Source organism: Erithacus rubecula (genome assembly GCF_903797595.1).
Source record: "Erithacus rubecula genome assembly, chromosome: 18".
Lineage (NCBI taxonomy): Eukaryota > Metazoa > Chordata > Aves > Passeriformes > Muscicapidae > Erithacus > Erithacus rubecula.
This window is the reverse complement of record NC_136670.1, coordinates 12,182,765-12,198,130: the sequence shown is the minus strand read 5'-3', so window position 1 is coordinate 12,198,130 and position 15,366 is coordinate 12,182,765. Positions and strand designations below refer to the sequence as shown.

Here is a 15,366-nt window from a genome sequence, read left to right as displayed (position 1 = left end):
GCCGCTCCCCCGGCCCCTCCCGCCGCTCCCCGGCCCCTCCCGCCCCTCCCGCCGCTCCCGCCGCTCCCGCCGCTCCCCGGCCCCGCCCGCCGCTCCCCCGGCCCCTCCCGCTGCTCCCGCCGCTCCCGCCGCTCCCGCCGCTCCCCGGCCCCGCCCGCCGCTCCCCCGGCCCCTCCCGCTGCTCCCGCCGCTCCCCGGCCCCGCCCGCCGCTCCCCGGCCCCTCCCGCCGCTCCCGCCGCTCCCCGGCCCCGCCCGCCATCGCGCAGCCGCGGCCCCGCCCCGCGGCGCCTGCGCAGGAGGCGCGGCCCGTCCCGCGCTCGCCACCGCCCGCGTCGCAGCGTCCGGGCCGGAGCGGGCCCCGCACGGTGCGTGAGGGCGGCCCCGGCCCGTGAGGGCGGCCCGCGGCAGCGCCCGAGGAGCCGCCCCGCCGGCCGGAGGAGCCTCGCGGAGCGCGGCCGCGGGGGTGGGCGGGGAGCGAGCCCCGGGGGGTGTGCCGGCGAGGGGCATGGAGGGGTGGCTCTGAGAGGGACCCGCGGCGGGCTGGGCAGCTGGGAGGTGTAGAGACCTCCAACAGCAAGGAACAGTGTGCTTTTATGTATTTATATTATTTGACTGCGTTTTGTTAGGTGTGTCGGTATATCGGCGGGAGGCAGCCGGTGCTGGCCGGTGCCTCGCTGACACACCGGGCACGCCTGAGGGCCTTGCCGGGCTCAGCCTTTCGCTCGCTCGCAGGGTCAGCATGAGTCTGTTCGGAACCACGTCGGGCTTCGGTACCGGCGGCACCGGCATGTTTGGCAGCACCACAGCCGATAACCACAACCCCATGAAGGTGCGTGTGTCAGCCCCTGTGCTGCTCTGCCTGCTGGTTTGTCTCTGCAGGACCTGCTGACCCATTCTGTAAATGTAATAAGAGCTCAGCTCAGTTTTCAAAAGTTGTTTTCTCTTGTCCTTCGTAGGATATTGAAGTAACATCTCCACCTGATGACAGCATATCTTGTTTAGCATTTAGTCCACCAACGCTGCCGGGTAATTTCCTCATTGCAGGATCGTGGGCAAATGATGTGAGTATTCTCAGTTAAACATGCAGATTAATAAAGTGCCTAAACTGCAAAATGTAATCTTAAAAGTTTGGGCAGGGCACCTGACAACCTAACTTGTTGAAAAACTGCAAAATTTATGTCTGGTACCAAGGCAGTAAGTTTAACATGGTTGATAACTCATCCACTTTGACAGCACAAACCTAAAAAGATGAAGTTATGGATAAGTTATCATAACAGTTTTTTTTTTGTTTGAAGGATGAGATCCCAGCTGGCTCAGCAGGGAGGAAAGATGAATTTGGGCATGTTTTCTAAGTGTTGTGTTCTGCCCAGCAGAGGGTTAAGGGTTCTCCAGGACAGTGTGGTGAGAGGTTACAGCTCTGCAAGGTGCACTAGAGGTGCAATTGAAATTGTGGGGCTGAGTTTTGACTCTACAGGTGAAAAGAACATAAGCAGAAAAAATAAGTTTTCACTAGTTCTGAAAAAACCCACCAGATATTGGTATTTATAACCATACTTTTTGTTTGATAAACTGAGGCTGGGGGTCTTCAAGATAAATCTTTTTAGGTTCCTGTTAATATGGTTTATTTCCATTTGCTTCTCCTGTTGCAGGTTCGCTGCTGGGAAGTTCAGGATAATGGACAGACAATTCCAAAGGCTCAGCAGATGCACACAGGGCCTGTACTAGATGCCTGCTGGAGTGATGTATGTTGTTATTTAAAAACAAATGCACATTTTTAACCAAAAATCTCAATAAATTGGTGTGTGGTTGGCAGGCAATGAGTGCCATGTGTAGCTGCAGCCCATGTTTATTGCAAAGATTTAAATTGCTGTAAATGTGTGCTAAGTGTGTCCTAGAGGGATGGGCATGGGTGTAAGAAGGCTAAAAGTGAGTTTAAAAGTTAGGAGTGTGTTAAAAGCTAGATAAACTAGGATTGTTTCTTCTTTTATGATATAGTTGTAAGTAAATTTGGCGTGATGCTTATTCTTTTTCTTGCAATCCATGCACATGTTACATTAATGTTACACTGTTGTTAAAAGAGACTAACACTTGACAGTTTTCCCATAGAGCCTGTTAATCCCTTGGTTTTGTTCTTATTTTTTAGGATGGCAGTAAAGTATTTACTGCTTCATGTGATAAAACTGCCAAAATGTGGGATCTCAACAGTAATCAAGCAATTCAGATTGCACAAGTAAGTAAAACCTGAAGTACTAAATGTATTTTTTTTTCTTTTTCTGTTTTTTTTAAAGCTACTTTTCTAATTTTTATATTTTTGAGATAGTGAAGTGCACCTGAACAGGTGATCAAAGTGATTTAAAAACCCTGTGCACCTGTTTCCTCTGTTTTACTTGAGAGCTCTCCCCACTGCTGCAGTGATCTAAGTCACCCTGCTGCATTAGAGGGGCAAAAAAAATTTTAAAAAGTCATTCAATTCACAAATACCAGCTTTCTGCTACAACAATAACAGAATTGCAATTTACATTCTCAAATTAGAAGTTAATGTCTGTTTGTAGAATATGTAATTATGGTGACTAAAATTAGTTACCAGTTATAATTTAGCAGAGTCAGTCCCTTTAATGATTGCTTCTTGCATGTGTGTTTGTCCTTTCTTCAGCATGATGCTCCTGTAAAGACTATCCACTGGATTAAAGCACCAAATTACAGCTGTGTGATGACAGGAAGCTGGGATAAAACTCTAAAGGTATGATTTTTACCTGAGCAAATGGACACAAAATATACTTGTGTATAAAAATATTTATGTGAAGTGAAAAGTGAAAACAGTTGGACTTTTCTAACTGTGACAAGAATGAAGCAGTGATATTCTTTCTCCTGTAATAATTTAAATTGTATCCTGAGCTCCAAGTGTAAGTGTGTTTATTTCTCTGTTGCCATCAGTTCTGGGATACCCGTTCACCCACACCTATGATGACACTGCAGCTGCCTGAAAGATGCTACTGTGCAGATGTGGTAAGTCAGAACATGTGGTCAGCTGGGAGTGGGAATAAGTTTTGGACAGGACTTGATTACTGTTAGTGTTTGATATCTGTGTGATTGTAGTACTAGAACATAATCTGATCTTCTTGATCAGGCCCTGGAAATTAAGGATTTTCATCACACAAAACACACTTGGTGTCCTTTTAACATCCATAAAACTCAGCAGGAGGACTGACCTACCCTAAATTCTGGGCAAGTTTGTAAACCATCATTGCACTTCTCACTGGAAGAATCAGGCAGGGAAAAGCTGACTTGTGTTTGAGGATATGTGAATAAATGAACTTTTCATCTGCTTCCTATTTCCCTCCCTCTCATCCCTTAAGTTCCTCAGGGTGTTGTGCCATGCAATTAACACAAGTCTCTCTCTTCCAATCTGTTTTACAACCTCCAGGTTCATCCAATGGCAGCTGTGGCCACTGCAGAAAGGGGTTTGATAGTTTATCAGTTAGAGAACCAACCTTCTGAATTTAGAAGAATAGAATCTCCTCTGAAACACCAGGTAAATAATAAGATTTGTATTTGTAGAGATTGTTGATATTCTGAGCTGCCATTTTTTGTAGAAACATGCAGAGTTTCAAAACCAAGTTATCTCAACATGGCAATGACCTGATTTGCCACAGATCTGTTGCTGATTTTCACAAAGATTTAGAAATTGAAATACTTTTGCCCAAATTCTCAACAGAATTTGAGCTATTTCTTGCCCTTGCTAGTGGTTTTGCTTCACCTTGCATTCATGACATTGTGTCCTCGTGGAAAAGATCTCTCTATCTAAAAGTACTTTGTATCTTTCTCCAATGCAGCATCGCTGTGTTGCTATTTTCAAAGACAAAGTGAACAAACCAACTGGATTTGCCCTTGGCAGTATTGAAGGCAGAGTAGCCATTCATTATATCAACCCCCCTAACCCGTAAGTATTCCAGAAAACATCCTCTCTTTATTGCCCAGGTCACAGTGATGAAATTAAAAAAGCCTTTTTTTTTTTTCAATTTTTAAATTTCCTTTCCAGTGCAAAGGATAATTTCACTTTTAAATGCCATCGCTCCAATGGAACCAACACATCAGCACCTCAGGACATCTATGCTGTGAGTATCCAGCATGTGGCACACAGACACTGTACACTCCTCTTGTCAAATTGGCTCTGAATTGTTTCTTCTCCTTGACTTTTTTTCTTGCCTAAGGCTGTCTTTAACACATTTAAAAACCTGTCATGTTCATTATTTAAGAAGAAAGGCAAATTTTTAAACTACCCATAAAATAAGCAGTAGATCAGTCTTTCAGTGAATCTGCTTGGCAACAAGTTGATTTTGCAGGTATTATAACAATAGTGTGTGATGTCATTGTGCATTGAATGATTAGATATTAGGCCAAAAACATGGTGGTTTTTTAGTTGCTTTGGTGGTTTTTCTTTGGTTGTCTTTGGGGTTTTTTTCCTCCAAAAAAATTTAAAAAACTAAGAGCTGTATCTAGTTGAAATTTAGTATATTTACTCCTCTAGACTTCAGCACATCTTCTGTGAGTGTTGCCATCACCTGTTGCTCAGTGTGGAGTTTGACATGGTGCTCTGTGTGCTTCTGCAGGTTAATGGGATTGCATTCCACCCTGTCCATGGCACTCTGGCCACAGTGGGGTCTGATGGGAGATTCAGCTTTTGGGATAAAGATGCACGGACAAAGCTAAAAACCTCAGAGCAGCTGGACCAGCCAATATCTGCTTGTTGCTTCAACCACAATGGCAATATATTTGCTTATGCTTCCAGCTATGATTGGTCAAAGGTAAGAAGGGTTTGGACTCATGGTTATATTTTCAGTTGGTAGCTAAGACTCTTCTTCTTGTGAAGCTTTTGCTGTCTTTTATTAGTAGGTGAATCTTTCTAAGAGAACTTAAAATGACCATTTTGGCCACCTGATGAAGTTTAACATTGAAGCTGTGAATTTGTGGTGTTTCAGCTTCAGCTGGACAAGATTCTAAATGATACTGGTTTGCAAATGTGGATGAGCAAAATGTAAATTGCCTGATTCAGACATGCTATGGTTGCTCACATACACTGTGCTGTGGGCAGTGTCACAGGGCAGTGTGGCACCCTAACAGCTTCCCACAGAGCTTGTGAAATGCACATCTCTGCTGCTTGTGCAGGGAAAAAAAAGCTGGGACTGTGATTATCAACATTTATCCCAGTGTTTGAATGCTCTGTATTAAATTTTCACTGTCACTTAGGGAGGCTTTTGATGGTGCTTATTTATGTATTTCTCTTTCACACTTAACAATAACAGGTGCAGCAGAACCACAGCAAAGCATGATCTGTGGAAAATTAATACTTCCTAATAGTTTAAGGAGGGAGAGCAGCAAACTTGAAATGTAACTAATTTTTCATGGTGCTTGGAGAATAATGTACCTTATGTTCAGAGTGAAATGAATGCAGAAATCACATAAATTTACTCAATTACATGCCACAGAGAGCTAAATTTTAATTCACTGCATTGTATTTAGTTCTCTGCCCACATTAAAATATTTGTTGGTGCCAGACCAGATGAATTCTTCAGTCCTGATGCTTGGGCAGACTGCAGAGGTACCTTCCAGATCTGTAAACCAGTATAAAGTTGTAAAACCAGTTGGTGCTAAGTACTAACCTTCCTTCCCACAACCATTTCTTGTCCATAGCGTTGGTAATTTCCAACTTGATGTTGGACCTGAGTAGCTTTATTAGTGTTTACTCTCCCTGATTTGGATACTTGGGTAATAATTTGGAAATGTGTATGTAAATGATATGCAAAACAGGACATTTGCATCTGCAGCTGGGGAACAGAAAACTCTGCAGTTGCCTACAGAACTTGGGCTCCACTTTGAAAAAATGTGACCTTTGGTCATTTAAAAGATAAAAAATATAAAGTGAAGCTGACTGGCCATTAAAGATTTAGTTTTTTCTCTGCTTCAAGTGATATTTAAAAGCAATCATATTTAGTTCTTAGGCTGCATCTGTAAAGTAGAACCTAGAGGTATGTAGTTATTTTTAAATTAAAAATATTTTATACTTCAAAAATGGAGAAGAGTCTCTTAAATTTTACTTTATAGTTCTTGTAATTGCTTGCTCAAGTAAGCTGTTTCTAATCCACCAGTGTGGTCCAATAGCTGGTCTTAAAGGCTTTAAGATGAAATGTTAATAAACCAAACTGATGGAATACTCATATTCTTACATTTTTAGTAATGCTGATTTTTTTTTTTTTTGCTTTGAAGAGAATAAATGTAGAGTATTTTTGTCTTTAGGGTCATGAATTCTATAATCCACAGAAGAAAAACTACATTTTTCTGCGAAATGCAGCAGAAGAGTTGAAACCCAGGAATAAGAAGTAGTGAGTCAGCCTTGAGCTCCTCTACTTGTTCTGCTCTTCTGCCATTTGTGCCCTGTTCCACCATGGTTCAGTCAACTTTGGATCACAAACATTTAGCAGGAACTGTAAAAATTACACTAAATGTATTCTGACTTGCTGGAGAACATTTTCCAAATTAAAAACTCTGATGTGTATAAGAAAGAGAGGCTCATATTGACATGACTTAACCACCCTCTGTTCCACAGCAATAATGAAATTGCAGCAAAATCAACATCTGGGGTAGATATTCCTGCTTTGAAGTGCAACCATTTGTATCTCTGGATTTATTTTGTTAGTATTACATTCAAATATGTTAATTATAATAGTTCTGCAGGAGTTGTATAAATACTGTATTTTTTGTAAGTACTTGGAGAATCACCAGTAATTCTTCTCAAAGGAGGCTTGTGTTTTTTCTTATTAATAATTCAGGGGTTCTTTCATTGCTTTCTGGTTTTTGAAATGGAAGCATTGTCTGCTGTATGCCAGGAAGAAATGCTTTGCAAATAGTTTTCCCTCCTGTTTTTAGATGACTAGGAAGGTATGTAAGGGGCCAAGAGCAGTGACAGAAATTCAAGACAGAAGATGGGCCCAGTGCAAACTTTTTAGATATTTCTGACACTCCTGCAGTGGACAAAACTTCTGAGCAAATTGCATTTTGTAGTTCAAAGGAGAAGTTGCAGTGGTGAAATAGCTCAGAGTTCAGGAACATGAGCAAACCTTTCAAGGTTTTGTTCATGACCAAACCAACATGTGCAAAATCCCTTTGCCCTAAACTTTGAAGTTAACACCTTTTAGAATTGCAAGTTGAGTATTTTACATCTCTCTTAACATGATTTTCTCCTGTAACAGGGTGTTCAGGACTGAAAAAATACTTTTTGTATTAACTAGAAAGTAGTGCATCACCCTGAGCAAAAATGCTGTGAAAAAAAATGAGTGGGTCTCTTTCTGACTTGAATCTACCACTGTTTACTTTTAACTAGCCAGTTGTATACATGCCAAAGTTTTCTTTTTGGAAATGAATGCTTACTATTCCTGTCTAACTATTGTTTGTTTGATAATGACTGAATAAAAAGGGGAGGGGGGAGCATGTATAGATTTACATGGTATATTGTACAAATTCTCTGTGAACCTGTTATGGTTTAATGCTGATGGTTACGGATTCATGCTACATTTCAAATAAAGTTTTTACTAAATGCTTTTTTATATTCAGAAGTTCTGTTATAATAATGTGAGCAAGGCAAAGTGTTTCACATTCAAAAGCAGCTTCTTGGCCTTTCACTGTAATTCAGGGACATTTGCTGAAAGTCAGATTTTTTTTCATCCAGCTGCTTGAGCTGAGAATCCAAAACAGTTTCCAACTTGTATTCCACTACCAATGATTCCTGTGGGTTTGCCTCAAAGAATTGGGAGAACTGGTGTGAAAGGCCTTTTGTTCTGTTAGATGAATCAAGTTCATTGCTATTTCAGCAGCCAAACACCTGAAAATGTGAGTACAAATGAATCAGACTCTTCAAACTCTCCAGCCCACTGTCTTTTCACTCCAGACTCTTCCCTGTGTTCAGTTTTTGCTGGATGAGTATTTCTTGTTTGGCATAAAGGAAAATCCTTTAAATACACCCAACTCTGCTTTGTTGAGGGATTATCTTTTTCAGTTTTATTTAGCAAGATAGCTTATTTTTTTTCCTGCTACCTTTATGTTTTGCATAGTTTTAGATTTCACATGCATGCACAATTTATTTTCTTTAAGGTAGGAATGAGTTCCCAGCACTTACATCAGTAGCTGATCATTTGCTCAAACATTTCTTTGGTTTCTGTTGATTTTTTTCCCTAAGGTTGTGATTGTTATGCAGCAATCTTTGGTTGTTAACAGATTTTTCCAGACTTCCCTGTCAACTGAATGCAACCAAGCAACTGCAGACTCAAGATCAGGTGTATGTGATCCCTGAAGTGTGCAGAACTCCCACTGGTGTAACAGGGAAGAATGGAATGTGCCATTGTTTCTTGATTTATAAAAATCTCATTTTGTTTAAATACCTAACAATATCAATGAATGAGAGAAAATAGAGTTGAGCAGGTACATTTCCCTGGGATCCAGTGGAGCTGCACCTCCTTCAGTGGCCAGCACTGGTGACTCTTATTTCATAACACATTTTGTGTTAATATGTTGGGAACTTACTCTGCTGGACTGAATTTGTCAGTGAGGCCTCAGAATTATTTAGTCATAGCTTGCTACTTGTTCAGACTAATTTTAGGAGGGCATAGTTTCCATTAAGTTGCTGTGCCCATGAGATGTGTTCAGCTGGGAGGAGAGTCAGGCTTTGAACTGAATTGTTTTCCATTACCCAAGTTAAGAGAACACATTGGCAATTTGCTCTTCCCTGGAACTGTTGTGAGGTTCTGTTGTAAAGTACACACAGCTGTGTGCCCTTCAAGAATCAAAAATGAGAGTTTATTCACATCCTTTAAAGTGTTAGTGCATTTCTGGAAATGTATTGATTTGCTATTCTATGGCAGTTACCTGTCCAAAAAAACTGAGTGAAGGATGAAAGATTCTAACATGTACCCAAAGCTAGCTATAAGAATGCTTGACTTATAACTTACTTATATTTCTGAAAGTTTGCTGTCAATGTGTTTTATTGCAGGAAAATAATCTTTGGCATAAAGAACAGCCCTCAAAATGGGAAATTTTTATATTTTCAGATGAGTTTCCTGCTGCTGCTCTCACATGTCAGTGGTTTTGCACATTGGTTTAATGAAATGTAATTCACAAAACTAAATAATTGGCAAAGTTTGTCTGGTGAATCCTTTCACAGATGAAACAAGACATGTTTACACAATGGCAGGCAGAGTATTGATTTACCATCTGCCACAGGAAATGCAGTCCTGCATTGGTGAGTGCTCCAGTTTAGCTCCTGGGCCAGAAAAGTTGGTCACCGAGTTGTTCTGCAGAGAGGAGTGGATTTGAGATGGAGGTGGGATTAGGTGTATGTGGTTTTATTTGATATTTATTGATATTTCAATAAAATTATTGCTTTATAGCTCAGTTTAATGGTGATGAGGTGTCTGGGCAACTGCCCACCATAAGGAATTGTGTCAGATCACTATCCAAGGTTTTTATCCAGCCTTTGAAGTGATAGAAACCACTGACTTCCAATTTGTTTGCTTTTTGCAGAGATGAACCTGTGCAAAATGAAATGTCTGTTAATTTTTAAGTCTCCAGATTGGCTAAGTGCCATTTGCAGTCATTTGGGTAAGACTGATTTATTCCAAAAACCTCTGATGCAGATTCACCATGTAAAGCATTTCCCCTGGGCTATTCAGCTTTACCAGCCAGGTGATGATCATCACCTGGAGCTGCAGCACACAATGATGGCTGGAACAAATTCAGAAGAGGAACAATTCCCCCAGAACTTTCTCTACCCTGGCAGTTGCAGGATGCAGAGGATGCTGCAGTTTGGAGCTGCTGCTGTAACTCTGCTGTGGTGCCAGGTGATGGCAGTGCTGATGAGCAGAGCTTCCCCTGCAGCTGGGGCTCTGCACAGGGCTGGAGTGCTGCTGGAATACAAGGTACAGTTAGCTGTAAAAACAAGAAATCCCAGAACACTCAGGGAACAGAAGAAGATGGAAATAATTTCTATTTTTGAGTTTTTCAAGAGTGTACCTGGTATCCATAAATAGAAACCAAGTTTTTAGAGCTAACCATGCAATGCTCTTTCAGCTGCTCAGCAAGATATCTGACCAAGCAGGTCTGGTATTTGTTCCCCTTCTCTCACTATCAGGCCATGAAGCTCCTCTGAACCAAACATGTTTCTTCTTCTCCTCTCTGCTGGCCACACAATTCCTGAACTCCAGGCTGATTCCTCACTTCCTTCTGGCCTGGGACCCAGGCTCCCCTTCTGCTGAGCCCATCACAGCCAGGGAAGTGTTAACAGCAGCCAGGACTCTGTAGAATTGCAGAGTTAGAAATCCTCAGTGGAGAGCTGGGACCCAAAGTGCTGCTGGGCAGTGACCTGTGACCCTGATGGCCACGGGTGCCCCCACTGTCCTCTGCTTCCTCAGGACTGACTCATCCTGTGACATGATTTCCAAGTCTATAATGATTGTTACATTGATCCTCTAAACTGTGTATTAACATCTTCAGACCTGCAGAGGGTCCAGGCTACAAGAAATTATATTATAAATTCTGTATTATGTTACTTTCAGATTGTACCATATTGATGCTACTTCTAGAAGTCCTGTGCCATACTAATCATAAATTCTGTGCTATGTTAATCAGAATATCCTGCTGAGAAAACCTTGATTGTAACTACAGCTTAGTGTTATCTTTATTCTGCCAAAGACCCCTAAAATAACCCATCTGTCCCCTTAGTGTCAGGTGCAACAGATGTCATTCAAAAGAAAAAAACCAGTAATATTTGCAGTGACAGAATGTTGTCTTTGCACACCTCAGGCTGTGAGTTTGAGTTGGTAGAACTGTATTTCATCCTGCAGCTGGTGCTCAAACAGCTGGAAGCCATCTATTTGCATTTCCAGGTAAGCTCAGGTTTATACACAGCAGTGCAGGGCCCATCCTGCTCTCAGCAGCAGGACAGCCACTCCATGAGAGGAAACTGCTGCTGCTCTTCCCATGCCAGGTGAGAACAAACAGAGCAGCTGGCTGTGCTGCTTTCAGCAGATGTGCTGGGACTGTCCCTGTGCTCCCAAGAATCTGCAGCAGGGAAGAAGGCCAGGAGAGCAGAGCCTCTGCTGTGGCACACTGGGACACTGCTGTGGGCAGGTGAGAGCTGAGAGTGGCAGTGGCTGCACAGCCCCAGCTGGGTCCCACCTGATGCAGAATGAGGGGGGTCAGTTTGATCTCACTCCTTCCTCAGGGGCAAAGAAAACTTCCAGGTGTTTGCACCATGGTGCTGCACTTGGTAAAAGTAATTCACATTTTTAGGTCTTGGTTGTAAGGTAATATGAGTCTGAGGCAGCACCACAAAGGGGACCATGTGCCTTGGGAGCACTCATGTATGGACAGAGCAGTTCCAAATGTTTGTGTTGCATCAGTTCTGCAAATGCTTTTTGTTACAGTGCATAAAAGATACAATTCCTGGCAGCATTAGCTTTGTAAAGAGAGACCGTTTTCTTCTGTTGACTAATTACCCAGTGAATATATTCAGTTTGAAGGGACACTTCAATAATTTAGCAGGCATGTGCCAGGTAATACAGGAGCTTTTGTCTTACTGGTGGCACAGATCTTGAATCATGTGTAACCCAACCCCTGGCTTTATGTATTCAAGGAAGTGTTTGGTATAGCTCCTGTATCAAGTGCCACAGAAGAGCAGGCCTGGATAAGAGATGAAGGCAATGCTCTTCCCTGGGCATGGGGAAAGTTCACCCTTTGCTGCCCAGGGTGTCTTTTGCAGGCAGTAATTGTTTTATATTTGTGAAGTGTGGATGTGCTGAGATCCAACATTGAGTTTGCTGTAGGAATAGCAGAACGCTGCAAACTGCATGTTAAATACCCAGGTCAGCTAAGCTGTCCTTGGGGGTGTATTAACAAATGCTTTGTAGTTTGACAGGGAATGCTTTCTGTCACTCATGTTTGTTAAATGCAGGTTGTTGGTTTGCTGGACCAGACAGAAAGAGGGGTAATGTTCAGTTCCTGAGAACACTATGAAATAAAATTCAAATAACAGATTTTCTACAACCCTTCCCAAGGTACTTCCTCACAGTTGTGCCATCTCCCAGAAAGCTGAAAGCTCAAATGCTCTTTTCTGATCCAATGCCAAGTGGTTCAATCACCTTCCTTTCCTCAGCTCACTGCTGATCTACAGCAAAGGGAGATCCATTTTGTTTGGAATATGCCATAATTATTGCACTCAGTGAAGGGCAGAGATAATGCAGTATCTCAAATTATTCTCAAATGACTAAATTGGAGTTCAAATACAATCTTTACAGCCTTTTTTCCTTTGGAAGGACAGCTGTCTGCCACGCTCCTGCTGTAACAGTGGGATTTATTTGGAGTCAGGTATCACTTACTGACAGGTAATTGCTTTCTGCAGATACCTGACTCTTTTCCTTGGAGGTCTCCCTTTCCTAAGTAATGCTCATTCGTGGTCTGTAGCAGCAGGGCTGCAGACAGCAGTTGGTTATTTAGGCATTAATGTTTAATTTATGGAGCAGTATGTATATAATTGTAAAGAACACCTACATTTGTGGAACAATGTCAGACTTCAAACACGAGTCTGTAGCATTTCAGAAACACTTTCACTGGGCTGAAACAGCTTTTCAAAATGCCACAGAAAGGTGGCAAATGTCTCTTTAAAGAGAACAGCATAGCAAAACCTTGCCATTGAAACCTTCCAGCTTTTGTTCAGCCATTGGCTGAGTGATGCAGTTGGAGTCATTGTGCAGTGCTGACCTGTGTCTGTCACAATGCCTGAGCTCATCCAGTTCATCATCTGAGCACCTTTCTTTGGTGGTCCTGCAAACAGCAGCAGGGGGATAAGAGAGAGGATGATTAAACTCTCTAAACTGTTCTGAAGTATTTTGATCCAGGGTAACTTTCCCCACTAGTGACCTACCTGCCACCTCACAGGCCCCCTATGGATGGTGCTGCCACAGCCACACTTGTGGAAAGGAAACAGAAGAGTGATTTTTAATCCTTGAAGGCTGATGAAAATGTCCTTTGAGGTGAGACTGGCCCTGGCAAAAGGAAAACCATACTCCAAGAAGCAGAATGGATTTCCTGATTTAGTACTGATCCATGCACTTCACTCACTTGACTTCAAAATACAGATCAGCTGCTCTGGCAGCCTTTGTGTCCTCCTGAGAATGCATGGAAAGCCTGCCCTCTCTATTGTCTTGCACTTTCCTTTTTGTGCTTCCCCACTAACTAGAGGCATGATGGGCACTAACTGGGCCGTGTGATTTAGCCTGCCTTTGTTTCACTTGCCATGTTCAGCTGATGTCATTGTCCTGTTGCAGTGCTGGGGACATGGTGTTGCTGGTGGCTGCCTGTGAGTGCTGATGGCTTTTCACTGCTCCAGCAGCCTGGATGTGGATGCTGGACTCTCAGGAGCTGGCTGGCATTGCCCAAGTGAGCTTTGACCCTTCCAGTCAGTGACTGTGCTGCCCTGCTGTGGCACCATCATAACTGATTCTATTTATAAAATGCTCATTTGGGGCTTTTTGAGATCAGGTAGAAGCTGGAACCATCCTGCCCAGATTTCAGTGCAGGTAACTGTGTTTGGTTTTTTTTTTCAAATACCTCTCCAGGCTCCATGGATAATCTTCTGTATCCAGGGCTGATATGTTGGTTTGTTGTCTTGACATTCCAATTGTGTTTATGTCCTGTTCAGAGCCACTGCAACGAACCTTTATGTTTAAATAAAGTAGACATGGTAACTGGAAGGCTCTAAAAGTTTCAAACAAAACACCTTTAAGAAAGGTTAGTTGCCATGCTAATATTTTTTTTTCTTTTTGTGTATGTTCTTCTGCACCTGGCCAGGTTCATTGTGGGCATTAAATACCTCCTAAAAGTATCACAACTCTAAAAGTGGTATCAGAGTAGATGGATTATTGATCTCAGTGGATGTGATGTGACAGGAGCCTGGATTAGTGAGGACTGAAGTACAGAACATGGAGAAAAGAACACGAGGTTAAGGAGGAGATCCATGAGTGAGACCTGGGTGTGCTCACCTGTGGGAAGGGGGACAGAAACTGGGTCTGCCCCAACTCTGGACGTGCTCCAGCTCTGGAGTCACTTGTCTTTTGCTGTTAAAAATATCTGTTGAGTCCAAACTGCTGTGCTCTACATCCCAGAGCTGAGACATCTTGTTTAAATTTCTTCAGTGTCCTGACTATTCCCTGGTTGGGGTGGGTGGGCAGTTCCTGCTCAGTTTGTGCTGCCAGTGTCACGTGCACTCCCATGGAAAGGTCATGAGATGTGACCCTGGCAGCTTTGGCAGAGATTGTTAGAAGCCTTCTGGCACTTTCTTTTTTTAAACCAGAAAATACCACTTAGTTTTAACATAACTCCATAAATACTTGGGAAAAAAAAAATTATTTATGCTGTTTCAAAAGGCCTTACTTTTTCTGTTTCCTTCCTTTAAATAATATTAAATGATTTCTTATTAATTTTAAAATTTAGTTTTATGGTTTTCAAACTTCAAAACTATGAAGTTGCAATTAATATTTTCCCAAAGTACAACATAAAATGGAAATAGCAAAAATATTTGTTTAACTATTTTGAGATGTAGTTTGCATGTTTGACTCAAATGGAATGTTTTTTTCTAAAAAACTTTTTGAGGGAGGAAAACCCTTCTGATAATTAAATTCCAGCCTGAGAGAGATGGGTCAATATTTCCATTAGAGACAGAATTTCTGTGCAGGAATTCAGGAAAGGAACAGTATCTTTATTAGATGTTGTTTAGCAGGTCATAACAAGTGGTTTCATCTCCTCATCCTTCCCTCCCTTCTCCCTGTGCAGATTTGGGGATGCCTGAGCCAGTTCTTGGAGACACTCTTCCTCCATGACATCACCAAAGGCAAACTTGAAGAGATGGGCAATATTTTCACTTGCATATTTAAAGTTCTGCTGAGATGTAGATGCTGTCATAGCAGGAAAATGTTTTCTGGATCTGTCTTACAGCTCCTGTTTCAACAGCCAACAGAGGAGTTGTGGTAGAAAATCTGGAGAGAAACTTTGTCCTAGAAACCACCATGAGTTGTTTGCTTTGTCCTGTTCCTTTTCTGCTTCTAACCCTTTACCATCCCTTTCCTGCCTTCTATGAAGTAAAGAAGAAACTAAGACCAGCCAGTGAAGGATTTCCTGGATTTGTTGCATAATTCAGTTGCAATATGAAGATCTGCACTTTTCATTAGTCATTCACTAAGAGGTGAGGGAGACCTCATCCCCAGGGTCACAGGAAAGGCAAGGGTTACCATTGCCCTAGGCCAAGACATTACAATACTGGTGAT

At 42.3% G+C, this 15,366-nt stretch overlaps 1 protein-coding gene across 1 annotated transcript; it reads left to right on the top strand.

Moving 5' to 3' along the window:
* Positions 1 to 254: 254 nt before the first annotated feature.
* On the top strand, positions 255 to 7,611 carry RAE1 (ribonucleic acid export 1). Its single transcript, XM_079321440.1, has 12 exons — positions 255 to 366; positions 734 to 830; positions 958 to 1,062; positions 1,651 to 1,743; positions 2,145 to 2,231; positions 2,655 to 2,741; positions 2,936 to 3,007; positions 3,426 to 3,533; positions 3,835 to 3,941; positions 4,041 to 4,116; positions 4,612 to 4,806; positions 6,296 to 7,611. Exons 2-12 carry the CDS (start codon positions 741 to 743, stop codon positions 6,380 to 6,382), a joined length of 1,107 nt encoding a protein of 368 aa, XP_079177566.1. The 5' UTR covers positions 255 to 366; positions 734 to 740; the 3' UTR covers positions 6,383 to 7,611.
* The last annotated feature ends 7,755 nt before the right edge of the window (positions 7,612 to 15,366 follow it).

Bases quoted from the DNA above. Each gene is read 5' to 3' on its own strand.
- RAE1 (XM_079321440.1), top strand. From the start codon at position 741: ATGAGTCTGTTCGGAACCACGTCGGGCTTCGGTACCGGCGGCACCGGC. The intron at 3,534-3,834 runs GTAAATAATAAG...TCTCCAATGCAG, and splicing joins AATCTCCTCTGAAACACCAG to CATCGCTGTGTTGCTATTTT. The intron at 3,942-4,040 runs GTAAGTATTCCA...TTTCCTTTCCAG, and splicing joins TATATCAACCCCCCTAACCC to TGCAAAGGATAATTTCACTT.